The following is an 18240-nucleotide window of genomic DNA, read 5'->3' as shown; positions in this document are numbered from 1 at the left end:
GGACCACCCTGTATATGTGTGCATATCGCTATCCCATGACTTTTAGCACCTCAGTGTATATTAATTAGACTAAATCGTTCACCTGCTCCCAGTTAAAGGTTGCCTATATGAATGCTTCCACAGACAATAGAAAGTGCAATCTTACGTTAAAAGTTTAATACAATAAGTTAAGTATTAAAGCTAGAAATTGTGTATGTGTCTTGAGGCAGCATGGCGCGCAAAATACCACCACTATATTCATCTAGTGTTTGGGAATGAGGGTGTCTAGTGACTTACAACAAATTTTAGACATAGTTTCAAGGTTTTGTCGGAACTTTTTCTAGCTCACACTTAGCGACTTCCAACAACTTTTGAACATAATTTGAAGCTGTTTTACGTGTGGGCGTTCGATTCTGTTTAGAATCGTGAGGAGGCAGGGAGAGGGCGACTTACTGGTGTAGTACTATTGAGGCTATGAAACTTTAGCTCTTGTATGCTAACTTCTGTCTACAGTTCTTGAAAAGGAGTGTAAATTAAATTTGCTGTATGGTTGGATGCCGGAAGTGAAGATTAAATTATCATAGCACTAAACAATGTAGAGACATGCTGTGGTCCATCAAAGGCAGCATGAATACACTATACCCATTGAGAACTTATATGGTTTTGCTGTGAGTACAGATTAATCCATTTCGCAGATATGTGGCTACCTATCAATTCACGGCCAAAAGAGGACGAGAGTTACTTACAGTTCACACAACTTACTGAATCAGCAGTGTCAAAATACTAAAATGAATGCAGCAGACAACATATAGTTTGAAGCTGGTGTGCTTACCAGGTAGCCAATTACCATCAGATGGAAGAGGCGAGATGCGACTTTCATGATGAAGCTACCCACCTCCAACGTGGATCGTGAGGATGGCAACAGGCCTTGGCTAGCAGCTTAAAGATAGAGTGTGCTGATGAGCCTCCCCCATCGCGACAGGCTGCAAACCCTTCCGCGGAACCTCAAGAACACAGTAACCCATCCTGACTACCATTGTAGACAGAAGGAGCAGCAACACGTCACAGAGGAGATTTCCATTAGAGCAACAGCCGGGTTTCCCTGCTCTTCACTGTGTAGCATAACATGCCTGGGAAAGTATCCAGAAATCAATCAGTGTAGTGAATACATAGATGAGGAAGTGCAATTGGCTAAATTCTAGGTCCACTCACTTGGCTCATAAGCTGCACTGTGACTTGCACTATATCAGTGTAACAAACAAAAGTTATTTTTGTGTACTATTCGTCTCCTTGTCAAGGGTTTACAGCGGAGTTTTGTACACAAGTGCAGAGATATTCAACAAGGTTCCATCTAACAAAAATTAAGAAACCGGTAACCTATACCAACACAAAAGAAAATTGAAAATGTCTCATTAACCACTACTTCATTCAGTAAGATTTTATATCCTACCGACATTGTATTATTCACCAAAATCTTTTTAATTCAGTTTGCTAAGTATCATTCAGACCAGCGGTGCACAAAGCCATCAGTTCCATAAAACTTGAGTTTTACGAAATGCGTAAAAAACGCCTTTGGAAGATAAAAAAATACCAGCTGGCGATATTTACGCATTTAAGGCCTGTACTGTTTCAGGTTTGCATCTGTGAATAGCATTCTCAGTCGCGCAACCATTCCGGAATCCGAACTGTGACGTGCTAAATAAATTGTTTCCACTTAAGTTCGAGACTACGCTGGAGTACATAACTATTTCGAAGATTTTGGAAAAATATCAGTAAGGAAGTCGAAAGATAACTGTTCATGTGTGTCTCATCACCTTTCTTATGAAGATGTTTAACACTCGCATATTTTAACCTGTCTGGACAATTCCCTGTACCAGTGATGCACTGTTGAATCACTAAGGCCATTACATATTATGTTGGCATAACTTTTCAAAATTGTGTTTGATATTCCATCATCATCACAAGAGGTTTTGTTTTTTAGAATTTTTGTAGTTCTTTTTATTTCGGCTACTTCGATTGATTAAAGTTTTATGGAATGACATATTTAATACGTTCTCTTTCTTCTTCTACTGAACCATTTAATCTTATTCACTATATGACCAAAAGTATCCGGACACCCCCAAAAACATATGTTTTCCATATTAGGTGCGTATTGCTGCCATCTACCGCCAGATACTCCGTATCAGCGACCTCAGTAATCATTAAACCTCGTGAGCGAGCAGAATGGGGCTCTTCGCGGAACTCACGGTCTTTGAACGTGGGTAGGTGATTGGGTGTCATTTCTGTCATACGTCTGTACGCGAGATTTCCACACTCCTAAACATCCGTAGGTCCACTGTTTCCGATGTGATAGTGAAGTGGAAAAGTGAAGGGACACGTACAGAACAAAAGCGTACAGGTCGACCTCGTCTGTTGACTGACAGAGACCGCGACAGATGAAGAGGGGCGTAATGTGTAATAGGCAGACATGTATCGAGACCATCACACAGGAATTACAAAGTGCATCAGGATCCACTGCAAGTACTATGACATTTAGATGAGAGGTGAGAAAACTTGGATTTCATGGTCGAGCGGCTGCTCATAAGCCAAACGACGCCTCGCTTGGTGTAAGGAAAGTAAACAACGGACGATTGAACAGTAGAAAAACGTTGTGTGAAGTGACGAATCACGGCACACAGTGTGGCGATCCGATGGCAGGATGTGGGTATGGCGAATGCCTGGTGAACGTCGTCTGCCACCGTGTGTACTGCCAACAGTAAAATTCGGAGGAGGAGGTGTTGTAGTGAGGTCTTGTTTTTCGTGGATTGGGCTTGCACCCCTTGTTGTTTTCCGTGGCTCTATCACAGCACAGGGCTACATTGATGTTTTAAGCAACTTCTTGCTTCCAACTGTTGAAGAGCAATACGGGGATGACGACTGGATCTTCCAACACGATCGAGCACATGTTCATAATGCACGGCCTGTGGCGGAGTGGTTGTACGACAATAACATCCCTGTAACGGACTGGCCTGCACACAGTCCTGACCTGAATCCTATAGAACACCTTTCGGATGTTTTGGAACACCGACTTCGTGCCAGGCCTCACCAATCGACACCGATACCTCTCCTCAGTGCACCACTCAGTGAAGAATGGGCTGCCATTCCCCAAGAAACCTTCCAGCACCTGATTGAACGTATGCCATCGATAGTGGATGTTGCCATCAAGGCTAAGGGTGGGCTAACACCATACTGAATTCCAGCATTACAGATGGAGGGGTCCATGAACTTTTAAATCATTTTCAGCCATGTGTCCGAATAGTTTTGATTACATAGTGCATATACCTTGACTCATTCCATAGCCCTGATGGTTCTTCTTCCTGATGGAATATGCAGAATACCACGAATGAATGAATGAATAAGTAGTCCTTTCTTCATTCACGAATGTGGGCCATTAAAACTCCATCTTAATTTACAATCAGTTAAGAACATTAGCGCCTATCCTCTCACTCTCGGTGTCGAATCTTATGAATATTTTTGTTTACAGGAATATCCTTCAGGAATTATTAGGGCAGGCGTGGAGGCTGTGTATTAAAGTTGCATTGCCCCAGTTGTGTTACACACCTTGTAGAAAGACATTTGAAATACTGCAGGAAGTTTCAGTTCATAATTTTACAAAATTCAAGAAGAATTTTGTGGCTTCAGGGTGCAAACCCTCGGAAATTTCGAGTCTAGTCGTCTATTCTGGCCATGGAGCAAAGCAGTTGACTATGTTCTTCTCATCTAAAGTGGCATAAGGAGAACCATATCTGGGCTCACCGGCACACCCGACATAAGACTATCGTACTACGCGAATACTCCAACCGCAAATGTTTCATCCACTTCCTTCCTCATTTTTAGAGATTAAAAAGCTATAAACCAAAATTAAGGCACATTTTCACGTTAACCAGAAGGAATTCGATTCTATATGTATCTCGAATACAGCAGGGCGATTGTCGGCGCATACCCTACTACTGACTGGCGACTTACCGGAGATAAATTAATAATCAGTAGCTTGCTAACGGCAGCAGGCCGCAGTTACTTTTATGCGCAAACATTTTTCTGTTTGTTCCTGTTCCAGGTAAGGAACAGCTCCTGTAGCTTTCTCCGCTAGCCACACGAATTTTTGGTTCCACCTGCACAACAAAATTTCCCTGTTTGCTGGTAAACATGGAGCGACATTCGTACAAATTTCTAAGTATCTGCTGCTGCGACTGAACCGATTGGTAAATGTTGTTACAGGAACGACATGGACACAAGAAATGGTGTGGCTTCTTGGGCACGACTGCGATTTCGAGACGGCGAAGAAGATCAACCTGGATGACAGATTTCCTCAAATTCAGTAAGTACGTTGTAAGACATCCACTTATAAACCACATCTCCACAGCGGACACATAATATACCCATTAATTCTTTCTGCAAGGGATGCCATATGCAATATATGAACTGCTGTATTTGGACACCTTACACTACAGTGTTAGCTTCTTATTAAGACCAAACCATGAGGGGTGAACTTGTGAAGCCAGTACACAAGAATCCTACCAGTTACTGCTTCGTGCCTGTTACGTAACTCAACAACCTGGATGCATGAGCAAATACAAGAACAGATGGTTTGATTAGAATGAGGCTAAATTACAGGTTAAACTACCATGGAAATAGCAAACACTCGCTGTAGAGCAATGTATATATTCTGTAGCGCATGCTTTACATGCGTTCATACAAGATTAAAATTATGATCTGGTACCATCCTGTAACTTTAAAATACCCTTATACCTAGTTAGTTAGTTTCAAGTTACATAGATATCTCGCACGACAAATCGTAATGATGTGGAACGAGTCATTTTATATTCACATCACAAATTATTTGTTATATTCACCTACATACTGATAATTGACATGAAAGAAGACAGGCAGACGTGATTAATTCCTAACCACCATGTTTTATATATTACAGTAATAGAAATTCTTCTATGGCATAGAGTGCGTGGAAAAAGGAGAAACTTTTTTCAGTTTATTCTCAAATTTTACTTTTTTGTCTCTCAGACATTTTATATCACTGGGTAAGTGATCAAAAATTTTGAGTGCAGCACTGTGCACCCATTTTTGTGCTAAAGATACCCATAATGTGGTGTGATGAATGTCGTTTTTTCTTCTAGTGTTGTAATTATATGCATCATTGTTCCTTTTGAACTGTGATGGATTATTAACAACAAATTTCATGAGGGAATAAATATACTGTGAAACAGCAGTTAAAGTACCCAACATTTTAGTCAGATGCATACAACATGCTCGTGGGTGACACCACATATTATACCTACAGTACGATTTTGAGCAATCAATATTTTCTTTCTTAAAGATGAATTATCCCAGAGCACATTCCATACGACGTCACTGGATGAAAATATGCAAAGTATGTCAACTTACTGAATTGTTGCTCCCTGAGTTTTGCAATGATTCAAAGTGACTGAACTAAGTTGTTTTAGGATTTATAGTGGACCTAATATTGAGCCTTGGGGATCACCATATATGATTTCTCCCCATTCAGAACAATGTCCCCAGGCTACATTCTCTGAATTACTAATTACAGCTTTCTGCATCCTTTTGGTGAGATATCATGGATTGGTTGATTATATCATCAATTCCAAAAAACTTCAGTTTTTGTAGGAGAATATTGTGATTCACTCAGTCAAATGCTCTAGATAGATCGCAGATAGTACCAGCCCAGAGTTATGATGTCATTTAATGCTTGTAAAATTTGAAGAGTGAACATGCGAATGACATTCTCAGTTGAGCAACAGTTCTGAAAACCATACTGTGATTTACTGCGGATATTATTGTTGCTCAAGTGAGACAGTGTTCTAAGATATGTCATCTTCTCAACATTTTGGAAAATGGTGTCAGTAATGAAACAGGTTGATAGTTATTGACGTCTCCCCATCGTCTTTCTTAAAGAGATGTTTAACAACAGCATATTTCAGTTTATCTGGAGAAACACCTTGAGTCAGTGATGCATTTCATGTTTCAAATAAGGCAAGAGCACATCTTTAGTACAGTAGTGGAAACACTCTCAAATCCAGATGAACTCTTATTTTTCAGAGGATATGTATTTTTCTTAATTTCGGAAGAAGAATTTGATGTTTTATTTATATGATAGAGTTTTATGAGCGTTGTTTTTTTTCGACATCCTGCTATGTTTTTCTTTTGGTCTGTTTGTCCCTCTGCTTTCTGCTACATTTAAGAAATGATCATTAAATATACTTGCTACTTGTGTCTGACCGTTTATAGCCCTTCCATTCAGTTTAATAGTGATTTTATCTCATTCTGCAGCTGGTTGTCCTGTCTCTCATTTCACTACATTCCACATAAGTCTGTTGTTGGAATTACTGATTTTTGAAATAATGTGTATGTTCCTTAATTTTTTAATAATGTATAATTATAATTTTGAGTAGATTTTACTATGGACTACTATGGCAGGATTTCTGCTCATTCTTGCCAACAGATGAATTTACGTTTTCCTTTCACAAGATAATTTAATGCTTCCTATTTTCCATGGTTCCTTACATGGCTGCTTAATGTCTTTCCTGATTAGCTTGAGCAGAAAGTTGTTTTTCAATGACAATATAAATTGGTCACGGAATAAATTAAATTTTATTCCAGTATTCGATTTATTATGAATTTCATTCCAGGTCATCTCTTGTACACAATTCTTAGTAACATTTGTTTTGAGTAATTAATTATTCTAACTGACTTCCACTGTGGAGTATCAGTACTGGAAGGTACTATGTCATCTATCCTAACTAACTGCACACCATAATCAGAGAGAGCATTTGTTACTGGGTATATGGTTATTTCCTTGCTGTGAGCTTCATAAAAAAAAACATTATCAATTAGGTTCCTACCACCTTTATCCAACCATGGTGCAAAGTTATTTACCGGGATCACATAGTAGGTTCCACATATGGTTTCCAGATCATTTTCCCTATCACAAAACTTTAGAAAATCTATATTAAGTGTCCAAAGACTCTTAAATGCTAGCCATTATCCGACAGATAGCATGGTAAGGGATCCAGACTCTCACAAGTTTTTTCAAAATTTCCCAGTGGGGATCTATGAATAGTTACAACTAAAAGTGAATTGTTTTCTGCATCAATTCTCAAGCACACATTTTTATGTGCTGATCACAACAAAATCTACTATCCCAGTTTTTTTGAACTTGAGTTCTGTCTTAATATGTGTAAAAAATTCTCCTTCTTCCATATTAGTTCACATCAGTAAGGTGCTTACATGTCACTTACCTAATCCTGTGGTTTTCTGGTGCTCAGAAAGGCACAGGATGCTTATCTTTTTGGAACTCTCTAAATTCTCCAAACAGACAAGAAATTCTTCTATCTTATTACTCAATCCTCTTATAACGTAATACTAATACATTCATGTCCTTATTCCTGGATCAGACTAAATATAGTTTCCGAACATAGTGTGCTGCACAATGAAATGTACGACACTAAAGTAAATTTATAACATAAACATCAACTATTAGAACACAAAGGTTTACATTTACGTGGTAAATGACATTTAGAACCAAAAGCGTCGGTTCTTGATTACAAAAAGAAGCACACCTGACATTTGTCGATTACAGTACCATCTACCACAAATGGAAAACAATGCTTTGAGTAAACTGTACGTATTTTTTGGTGTAGAATCTAAATTTGCAATAAAAATGGGGTTCTCATTTCAAAATACAAAGCTGACCCCATCCACGCAGGAGGGTTGATTAGGAGGTGGTCATCTGGCCAGTTGTAGCACGGATGTCCTCTTTAATAATATCAACTTTTCACCTAGATCATTTTTTCGTATGATGTGTGGTTCTCGAGATATCTAGTTAAAACAATAACCCTGTATACGGGGTGATCCAGCTGTCCCTATCGATAGCTTTTATGTAACCTGCAGGACCTTCAAAAACAGCATGTGAGATTTTCATATTTTCTCGCTCGCTGTGCCTAAACTATTAGTTCTACAGAAAAAATGAACGTGAACTTTAGGTAGGATTTTTAATGTAGTTAAAATACTGGTATACGTTTTCGCTAGAGGCCATAGTTTTCGAACTATTCAAGAAAACGCAGAGAAGTGGCTTTCAAACGAGTTTTCTTGGATAATTCGTAAACCATGGCAAAAGCGATAACGTATCCCTGTACAAAATGTAACTGTTAAATTTCCTACGAAAAGGTCCTGCCCATTTTTTCTGCAGAACTTATAGCTTGCACATAGCAAGTGAGAAATTATGAATATCATATGTGTGGTTTTTGACGGTGTTGTGGATTGCGTAAGACCCATCGGCAGGGGCAGCTGAATCATCCTGTATATAAGATGCCACCGAATCTCTCTTTTTCAGAGATGATTCTCTTGTTACTATCAATGTGCATTTTACATTTTAAAATCTATTTAAGATTTTGCTACCCAAAGTTTAAAACTCTTCTTCTTTCTGTGTCTCATATGTTAATGTAATAGGCTTTACATCACGTGATTTACTTTTCATTACACTTAATATACCTTTGCTTATATTCATCTTATAATCTCTTTTCAAGGTACTATCCATTCCATTCAACTGGTCTTCCAAGTCCTTCGCCGTCCATGAGAGAATTAGAAAGTTACCGGCAAAGATCTTGAGTTTTTGTTTACTCCCCCTGAACTTTATTTTGCCTTCCAAATTTCTTCTAAATTTCGTTCACTGCTTGCTTAATGTGTTGAACAACCTCAAGGATAGAGTACACCTTTGTCACTCGTTGATCAACTCCTTCCATGTGCTTCATCTCTTATAGCTGTAGTGTGTTTTTTGTAAATGTAATAGATGACCTTCCGGTGTATTTTTTTGTGGTGTATTTTATTCCTGCTATCCACAGAATTGCAAATATTATGTACCAGGCAATTTTATTAAAAGCATCCTCTAAATCTGGATGCTACAAACTTAGATCTACCCTTCTACAGTATCTCTTTTGAGATAAATCATAGGATCAGCATTTGCCTCACGTCTTTTCACATTTCTTCAAAACGCAAACTGTCGCTCCTCAGATTTTGTCGGTGGGATGGTGAAAGTCTCCGTACTTCGAGTTCACTTTGCTCTCCTCGCTACATGTACGAAAGATTACTCACACGCTTTGTTTTTGTATTTTTCATTCAGCTACGAGGTAATTAATTTAAGAAACTATCGTTCACAGCAGTGTTGTGTACGTGTGTGTGCAGGAATATGACCATCGGCGGCGACGTGGCAGATGGTGAGCTGCAATCAGTCCAGAAGGCAGCAAATCTGACTCCACCGCGCTATATCAAGAGCCACCTGCCCAAGGAGCTGCTTCCCACCCAGGTCTGGACCAAGAAACCAAAGGTGAGCCCTTATCAGACATCACTCTGTTTACAGTATACTTGAAACACCAGCTGCTCAGTTGAAATTGTTTGATCTGTCTATAAATCTATCCTGTGGCGCCAAAGATGTGAGTAATTGATTCTTTACTTTTTATGTATATCTCCTTAAAAATGGGGCTTAAAACACCAAATAAACGTTCAGTTACGAAAATGATGTCTTGAGATGGCTCTTTTGGTCTCACAATACGAGTGCTACTGTAGTTCCTCGGCACGTGGGCATGCATTTGATTGTGTATATTGTATTCCTCTCTTAGAAAAAAGCAAGTTTTATGGCGTTGATGGCTTTATAAACAAATGATTAAATCGTACTTAATAAATCGAATGCAAATAGTTGTGCTTAATTAATCAAACATTTTTGGAAGGAGAGAGATTTTCATTGGCTGGGACAAATCATGTAGGGAGTCCCATAGAGTTCAATATTGGACCCACTTTTATTCGGTATACAAAGTGTCCCAGCGAAAATGCTCGGGATTCAGGGATATGACAGGCCCACTCATTTGAAGCAAAAACTTTCGTATAGACCCATGTCCTGTTCCGAATGGCTTATGTGACAGGACATATTTAATACACACTGACGGTCAGAAAAAACAGAACACCTTGAACGACTATAGATAGGAGGTACATATTCACAGGACGTGTATATTACTGTGTTCTACAGAAATGACTAGCATTTAAACCATATCGGTCCGCGGGTTCAGGGTCAACATCGACGTAGCGGCGCAACATCGCATACCAGGAAAATGTACCTGCGGCTCTCTTTGTCGCTATAAACCGATTTCAGCAGACGAGCAGGCGGCATCGCAGACGTATGCGTGAACCGTACCGTCAAATCAGTGAGTTTGGAAGAGGGCGCATTATGCGCATGAGAGAATTTGATGTATCCATCCGGGTAATTGCTGATAGTGTGGGACAAAGTGTTTCGGCAGTGAAGAATGGTTTGCAGAAGGCCGTAGAACACGGCGAAATGGCTCAAGTCGCACCACCCAGACCACCCTCCGAGAAGATCGACAACTCATCCGAATGGGACTGCAGGACAGATCTGTGTCCGTCTGGGTTCTAGTGAAACAGTGTGCACGTCCTACACATTCCGAGGTGGCAGTCCGTCGCAGTTTATTATGGTATAAGTTAAGTGCGCGCCGTCCACTTCTCCACCTACCTTTGACGAATGTGGAGAAACATGCTAGATGGCAATAGTGTATGGAACGACATCACTGGGTACTGGAATGGCATCAGATAGTGTTTTCGGACGAATACAGATTCTGTTTGTTTAAAATGATGGCCGCATTTTTGTTCGCCGCAGACATGGGGAGCGGCATCACATTTACTGCGTTCACACAAGACATACAGCGCAAAATCGAGGCCTTACGGTCTGCGGTGCTATTGGGTACAGTCACAAATCACAGTTGGTGCAGCTCCAGGGCACTGTGACCAGTGTGACCTACGTGAATGACAACCTGATACCCTTTCTGTACAACAACCCAGACGCCGTTTTCCAGCTGCATGAACAAGTGAATTCTCCGTATCACAGAATGTTAGCACAGGCGAACTTTGGAAATAGGTGAATGCAGCATGGATGGCTTTATCACAGGACATCATTTCCGCCTTATACGTGTCGATGCAATCATTCTTTGAACAAATTATGAGGGACCATGGTGGACCTTCTATCTACTGGGCAACGGGGCACATGCTGAACCAATGTGAACTGAAATGTAAATCATTTCTGCAGTACATACTAATGTACATGTCTTGTGAATATGTAAGTCCTATATCTAGTCGTTCAAGGTGTTCTGTTTTTCTGAGCATGAGTGTACTTTTGCCGTGGCGTTAGTGGCGCGTACATGTGCGCCTTACTTACACAACCTCTTCGACGTTTTAGTCCATCCCGACCATTGGGTGTTATGAGTGAAGGAGTTTAAGGGACTGAAAGTGCAACAGAGAGAAGCACTGGTTAGTTGTGTTTGTACATGAATTGGCTAAAACGAAATGACACACAACTGCACAATGATTAACTGCAGATATGCTTTGTGTTTACGGCTTCTGATGTGTTGGAGCTCCTGGTGCTACTAACGGCAGTCAGCGACTTTCTGCACATATCAGTGTCTCATAATTCGTGTATCGCAAATATAACGCACGAAAAACTTTTATCCATTTCTCATACAGCGTGTCCACAATCTTCACATTGGCGGCAATACCACAAGACTTGAAGTTTATCACTGGTTAAACGAAATCCTCATTTGATTGAATTAATACTATTCACCAATGAAGCAACATTTATACGGAATGGAATGAACAACACACATAATAATCATCGATAGTCGCAGGCAATTCCACAGTGGAAATTAATTTCCAAATTCGTTTCTCGATCAATCAAACAGTACTCCATTAGGTCTTTTTTCTTTTGTTATGAGTTCGGAGGTGTACAAACGAAGGTATACACGAAACAAGCAAACAGCCTACTCTCTCGACAGTGTACAATTGCATTGAAGTTGACGCTGGGATATTCGAAAATTTATTGTGTACTGTATGACACCTGTAATGAGAATTTACGATAATGGTTACACGTGAATTTGTTAAAGATATGTAACTTTCCATTGATCGTGAAACGCATGTTGCAATGTTTACTAACTGTTGTAGATGTGTAAACGCGACAATATATTGAATAATAAAGCAGGGCCGGTAAAGTTTCGCATTCAGGCCCTCGACGGGGCAATGGGGCCCGACCGATCGCCATGGAATCCTCTCTCAATGGCGTCACTGGAAGCAGTACGGAGGGCCATGTGGTCAGCACACGGCGCTCCTGGCCGTCGTCGTGTTTCTTGACCTTGAAATCACTACTGCTCTATCGAGTACCTCCCCAGTTGGCCTCGAGACACTGTTGCACCCCATAGCAGTTCTCTCACCAAGAAAAATGTCTGGCAATACCAGGAATCAAACTCAGGTCCCCCACATGTCAGCCGCGCTGACCACTCAGCTACGGAGGCAGACAATCTACCGACTAAAAACGAACATAAATAACAATGTACATTAGATGTATTCTATTTCAGAATCCATTCGGAGCAGGACAAACGTCCATATGAAGTTTTCGCTTGAAATGGTCGTTCCTCCCATTTCTTGAATTTTTACCGTTCCTCCTGGGACACCCCTATAGTCTCCCCATTTGTTGTTAATGATTGTCTTCACTACATGGAAACAGTAGAATGCCATCAGCAAGATGATTCAGAGACGTTCCATTAACACTTGCTACTTTATTTTCTGAGTTTGAGGCTCTGAAAACTGGCTGTAGAACCACAGGTTTTCCTGATTCCTCTTCCAATCAAATAGAATTGGTTCTCATTGCAGACGATACTAGTTCTCATTAGAGAGAAAGCAAAAGCAGAAATTGTCAATGACGCTGTCTAAAGAATTAATAAGGGGCGCCCCTTTAATTTTGAGAAAATGCACTTTATTCATTTCTGAACGACAGAGTTACACCTACAATTAACGTAGCCCAAGAACAGTGCTGTACTGTGTTCCAAAGTTGGAATAACAGCCTGTTAAGAAAGTGGTCCTACAGTTTTTGCTCACCATTGTAAGCTATGAACATTCAGATGATGGCTCAAACGGGCGTCTGGCCATCCAGATTTAGGCTTTCCGTGATTTCCCTAAATCACTTGAAACAAATGTTGGGATGGTTCTTTGAAAGGGCATTGCCGATTCCCTACTCCGTCCTTTTTTTAATGCGAGCTTGTGCTTCGTCTCTAGTGACCTCGCTATCGACGGGACGTTCAACACTTATCTCCTCCTTACTTCTCCACAATTGTGAACAGTAGCAGCCCCAGAACACTACCCTGAGGTACTCGGTACTGACTTTACTCCTGTCGATTATTCTCCTTAAGGAAGAGGCGCTGAGTTCTGTTCCCTGGGAAGTCTTCCATGGAATCGTTTGTCTTTTCCTAATTCTGTAGGCACATGTCATCTTTTACTAGGGTGTGGTGAGGAACTTCCCAAAGTTTTCTGTTAGTCAAGAAAGACGCCATCAATCAGGGCTTCACCTTTAACTCTCTTCTGAATCTCGTGAACGAACAGAGTAATCTGGGTTTCACAAAGTCCTTACTTATAGTAATCATGTTAATTTCTACATGGGAATTCTTTGATTGCCAGGACAGTCATCATTCGTGAGCAAAATGTTTGTTCCATGTTTCAGTCCTGTAAAAAGTTTTTAACCATTCGTAAACGAGTTTTCCTCTCCCTTCGGTTCAGCACATTTGCATTAACACAACATTTATGTGTCGCCGTTTCTTCGTAACTCTTAACAAATTTGATGCTTCACTTTGCTGTAAGTATTCACCCATTGCATTGATCGGGCCGAAGAAGATGAATCTGTTTCAATTTAGTGTTGCATGATACCACATCACGCTTCTCAACATGTTGGTCCATCGATATGTACACAATTTTAAAACATATTGACGTTTATAAACTGGAACAGTCAATCAAGTTCATGGACAACTTTCAGCACAACAACACAGTAATCTCAGCTACAAAGCCATGAAAAACCAGAATAGGAGGAGGCAACCTTCTGCACAACAATCGAAAGCCACCTGCTGCAAAGTTGCTTACGTTTGTTTTCTGTTCTCTGCAGGTGATTTACGTCTCCAGAGATCCAAAAGACGCGGTACTCTCTTACTACCACTACTATAAACTGGTCTATGGCTTTAGTTTAAGCTTCGAGCACTTTTTGGACTGGTTCATAACGGATAAAAGTAAGTACAGGCCACTGCAGTTGCAAATTTGTAAGAACTATAGTGAACATAATTTTGGTTACACTGTAGATGAGTCCGAAGAGAAAGACATAATTGGACTTGGTGTAAAGTACTTCGGAATAATTAATTTCTTTCTCCTTTTATTTATCCATGTTCATAGTTCTTAAAAATGAATAACATTAGGTCCAAATTACAGTTGTGGAGACTATAAAAAAGTCTGAAAGATTTGAAAGCATTAAGCAACACCCTTATAGAATACAACTGAGCCACTGCATTTTCAAGTCAACCAAGAATCTCGACAGTACACTGAAGAAGGAAAAAAACGAAATGATGTAATGGCAACGGAAACAGTGTGGACGGAATAAAACGTCAAATTTATTACTTAATACATAGACAATTCACGAGCTCATTATAAATATTTTTTAAGAAATGATTTCTAGGGAAATTTTCTTTAAGCTGTAAACCACAGCTTCGCTGGAGAACATTACAGTGCATCCCACCTAACCGCTACCATAAAAACCGATTTTGGTGCAGATTAATTTCGGTTTTTTCGTCTTAATCTTGAAGACCAGGATGTAATATCTAACAAGAGCATACATTTTCCGAAGGATATGACATTCTGTCAAACATCAATATCGGCTATTTTTAACTCTCAAACACAGCTGAACTTTGTGAGGCTCAAAACTTATCGTATTTAAATGTCACACAAGGTATTTAGAGCTATCAATGTAACGACTATCACCAGAGTTCATATATTCGGGACTGACCTATTTCGTTGTTTACACAGGGTTATTCGAAAAGAAGGAACAGATTTGAAAAATTTATTGCTTCAAAACCACAAAAAATAGAAACACAATTCCAATGTCCCTGGAAAGAGAAAAGTTCAAATTTTTATTCATTCAATGTGAGCACTATGTGCTAAACGACAATTATCAGGACGGTGGCTTATTTCTTGCCACACATGACGCAGCTGGTCTCTCGTTATCGAATTCACAGCTTCAACAATGAAATGTCGCAGACTATCAAGAGTGTCAGGCATAGATAAGTTAGACGGTGTGAGTTCTGGAGACGTGGGAGACCACTGGCGATGAAGTTCATCTTCTGCTCCTCCTCTTCCAATCCAACATCCTGGAATGGTATCATTCAGGTAAAGTCGGGCGTGCTTGGAGAAATTCTCTAACCAAGCCGTTAATGTCTAGTTTCCCCTGGGCAGCACGTCAGGTTTTGAAGTGTGGATGTTTGAGTGGCAAACTGTTGGTCTAAACAGAAAGCTGCAATCCATTTAATGTTGCAGTTACAACTGTGCAGAAAACATCGGGGGGGAAGACTTTTCGACACACAGAAACAACAACCAACATACTGGTGTGTGTGTGCTTTAATATACCACATGTAAAAGTACTTGCCCTTGTTACACCCTGTATAATCAGTTAGTTTGTAGCTACCGCCTGTGCTTTTATATAGTTTAATTCTTAAATTCCGTGAGTGTTTTTATATTTAAGACATGTAATTTTGCGTTTTAGTAACTGTAAAGAGTAGTTTACGCGACCTGTAGCATAGTTGTGATTTCTTTTGAATGGTTGGTTACACAGTCCAGTAAGGCGTTCAGTCTCCCTTGGAGAAACATCGGGAGAGTAGCAAGTTCAATAGCTAGCTTTCTCTGTGTGCTTTTACGGTTGATTCTTAAGTTAGCAGTGACAGGATATTTAGGTTTTGTGTGGACTCAGGAACAGCTGGCAGCAATTCACATGTAGCTGAAGATGCATTTGGCCACGGTCAGCGATCGTCAGGCTCCTGCCTCGGGTGTAGTGGTGGCGGAGAATGTGACGCGTCACATCAGACACTTCAGGTGTACCATGTTTCTCCCCGTACTCTGCTGCCGAGGTACTTTGCTGTGTACACGACGCTGTGAATCTGCCCTCACTGCAGGGAAATTGGCGAATGTTAACACGTTCGTGTTGCTCGAGGCGGAGAGTCGACGTGTGGGCTGGGCCTCCGGCCTAACCCATTTTATCTGTGAGTCTAGATGAGCAGGATCCGAGCAGGCACCAGGGGGAGGTGTTTGCTAGTTATTGGGAGCTCCAATGTTAGGTGCATCAGGAACACGTTAGGGAAATAGCTTAGTATATTAAAAAACTAAAAATCCGCCTCGATTGCGAAAAAAGCACCTAGTGTTGAGTGTTAACTCAGGTTTCGGCATAGATAACTACACCTTCTTCAGAACAACAATAAAACCCACAAGTGCCTAAGAAGACATTTGTCAATGATTGAAAGAACACAATAGCTATACATTTATAAACGAAAAAGAAAAGGAAAACACAAACAGTACATATGCACAAAGTCAAAACCACTATTTAACTTAATGGTGTACGCTCCACCTCACACCGGCCTATGTTCGATGGGCCATGAACCGCCTTAAACTGCAGCTACAAACGGTCGCTCACTTACAAGCCTGACCCGCTATGTATGCATATGCGCAATACAAGGGAAGTTACTTGAATGTGCGTGCGCATACGAATACGAGAAAGTTTATCCATGGGTCAGGGCTAAGTAGCCCACATATTCCCAACCGTGGATCAACGTATATCAAAAAATGAAATGGATAGAACAAGAGACGAGCTAAATAGGAAATGAAACATAAAAATAACCGCACCCGGTTGCTTATGCTAGTAAAGAAACTTATATATGAAGCTACCTATGACAACAGGAGGAAGTCTTAAAAACCATACCTAAAGCCAGTAGTTAGCCTGGGGGAGGGGGGGGGGGGGGTTACTGAGGGGACGTAACCTAAAGACGTCGTGGTAATAAAGATATAGGGATAAAACGCGAGGTGATCAACGGGCTAAAATCACCTTCATCGTAAAAGGAAAATGAGGATAAAAAGAAAGAAGATGAACAGCTTGACCAACCACGCTCGCCAATCAGCGCGCGCATTAGATAATCCCCAGATCATCAGATATGCAAGTATAAAGAACAAAGTAAAGGCGCGAAATCTTCAAAAAAATTTCTATTTCTTAGTAGGAATAGGTCCTTGAGGATGTTGTCTTTAACATGTTGCAGATGCTTAAGGATCTGCGTTTCTTCCAAAACATCTGGGGATTATCACATGCGCGCGCTGATTGGCGAGCGCGGTTGGTCAAGCTGTTCATCTTCTTTCTTTTTATCCTCATTTTCCTTTTACGATGAAGGTGATTTTAGCCCGTTGATCACCTCGCGTTTTATCCCTATATCTTTATTACCACGACGTCTTTAGGTTACGTCCCCTCAGTAACCCCCCCCCCCCCCACCCCACTCCCCTCCCAGGCTAACTACTGGCTTTACGTATAGTTTTTAAAAGTTCCTCCTGTTGTCATATGTGGCTTCATATATAAGTTTCTTTACTAGCATAAGCAACCGTGTGCGGTTATTTTTAGGTTTCATCTCCTATTTAGCTCGTCTCTTGTTCTATCCATTTCATTTTTTGATATACGTTGATCCACGGTTGGGAATATATGGGCTATTTAGCCCCTACCCATGGATAAACTTTCTCGTATTCGTATGCGCATGCGCATTCAAGTAACTTCGCTTGTCTTGCGCATGTGAAAACATAGCGGGTGAGGCTTGCAAGTGAGCGACCGTTTGTAGCTGCAGTTTATGGCGGGTTATGGCCCATCGAACATAGACCGGTGTGAAGTGGAGCGTACACCATTAAGTTAAGTAGTGGTTTTGACTTTGTACATATGTACTGTTTGTGTTTTCCTTTTCTTTTTCGTTTATAAATGTATAGCTATGGTGTTATTTCAATCATTGACAAAGGTCTTCTTAGGCACTTGTGGGTTTTATTGTTGTTCTGGAGAAGGTGTAGTTATCTACGCCGAAACCTGGGTTAACACTTGACACTAGGTGCTTTTTTCGCAATCGAGGCGGGTTTTTAGTTTTTTAATATATTAACCAACGGTTGCTGACGCGCTGCGATGTTGAAGGTTCTGAAATAGCTTAGGGCGGGAAAGAAATCCAGTGTGCATTCGGTATACCTGTCGATGGCCTCATAGGAAATGTAGAGGAGGCCTTGCTTGCTGTTATCGAGCGTGCAGGATGCAGTCATCTGCTAGTC

At 40.6% G+C, this 18240-nt stretch overlaps 1 protein-coding gene across 1 annotated transcript in view; it reads left to right on the top strand.

The window, feature by feature from the left end:
• Positions 1-18240, top strand: part of LOC124619814 (luciferin sulfotransferase-like) — an 80796-nt gene that overhangs the window by 35659 nt on the left and 26897 nt on the right. The window contains exons 3-5 of the mRNA XM_047146410.1: positions 4237-4336; positions 9232-9373; positions 14030-14150. Of these exons, the coding sequence (XP_047002366.1) occupies positions 4237-4336; positions 9232-9373; positions 14030-14150 (363 nt within the window). The remainder of the gene's footprint in view (positions 1-4236; positions 4337-9231; positions 9374-14029; positions 14151-18240) is intronic.

Source organism: Schistocerca americana, chromosome 6 (genome assembly GCF_021461395.2).
Source record: "Schistocerca americana isolate TAMUIC-IGC-003095 chromosome 6, iqSchAmer2.1, whole genome shotgun sequence".
Classification (NCBI taxonomy): Eukaryota; Metazoa; Arthropoda; class Insecta; order Orthoptera; family Acrididae; genus Schistocerca; species Schistocerca americana.
Note: the sequence above shows the minus strand (reverse complement) of the source record. Positions and strands in the feature narration are given on the sequence as shown.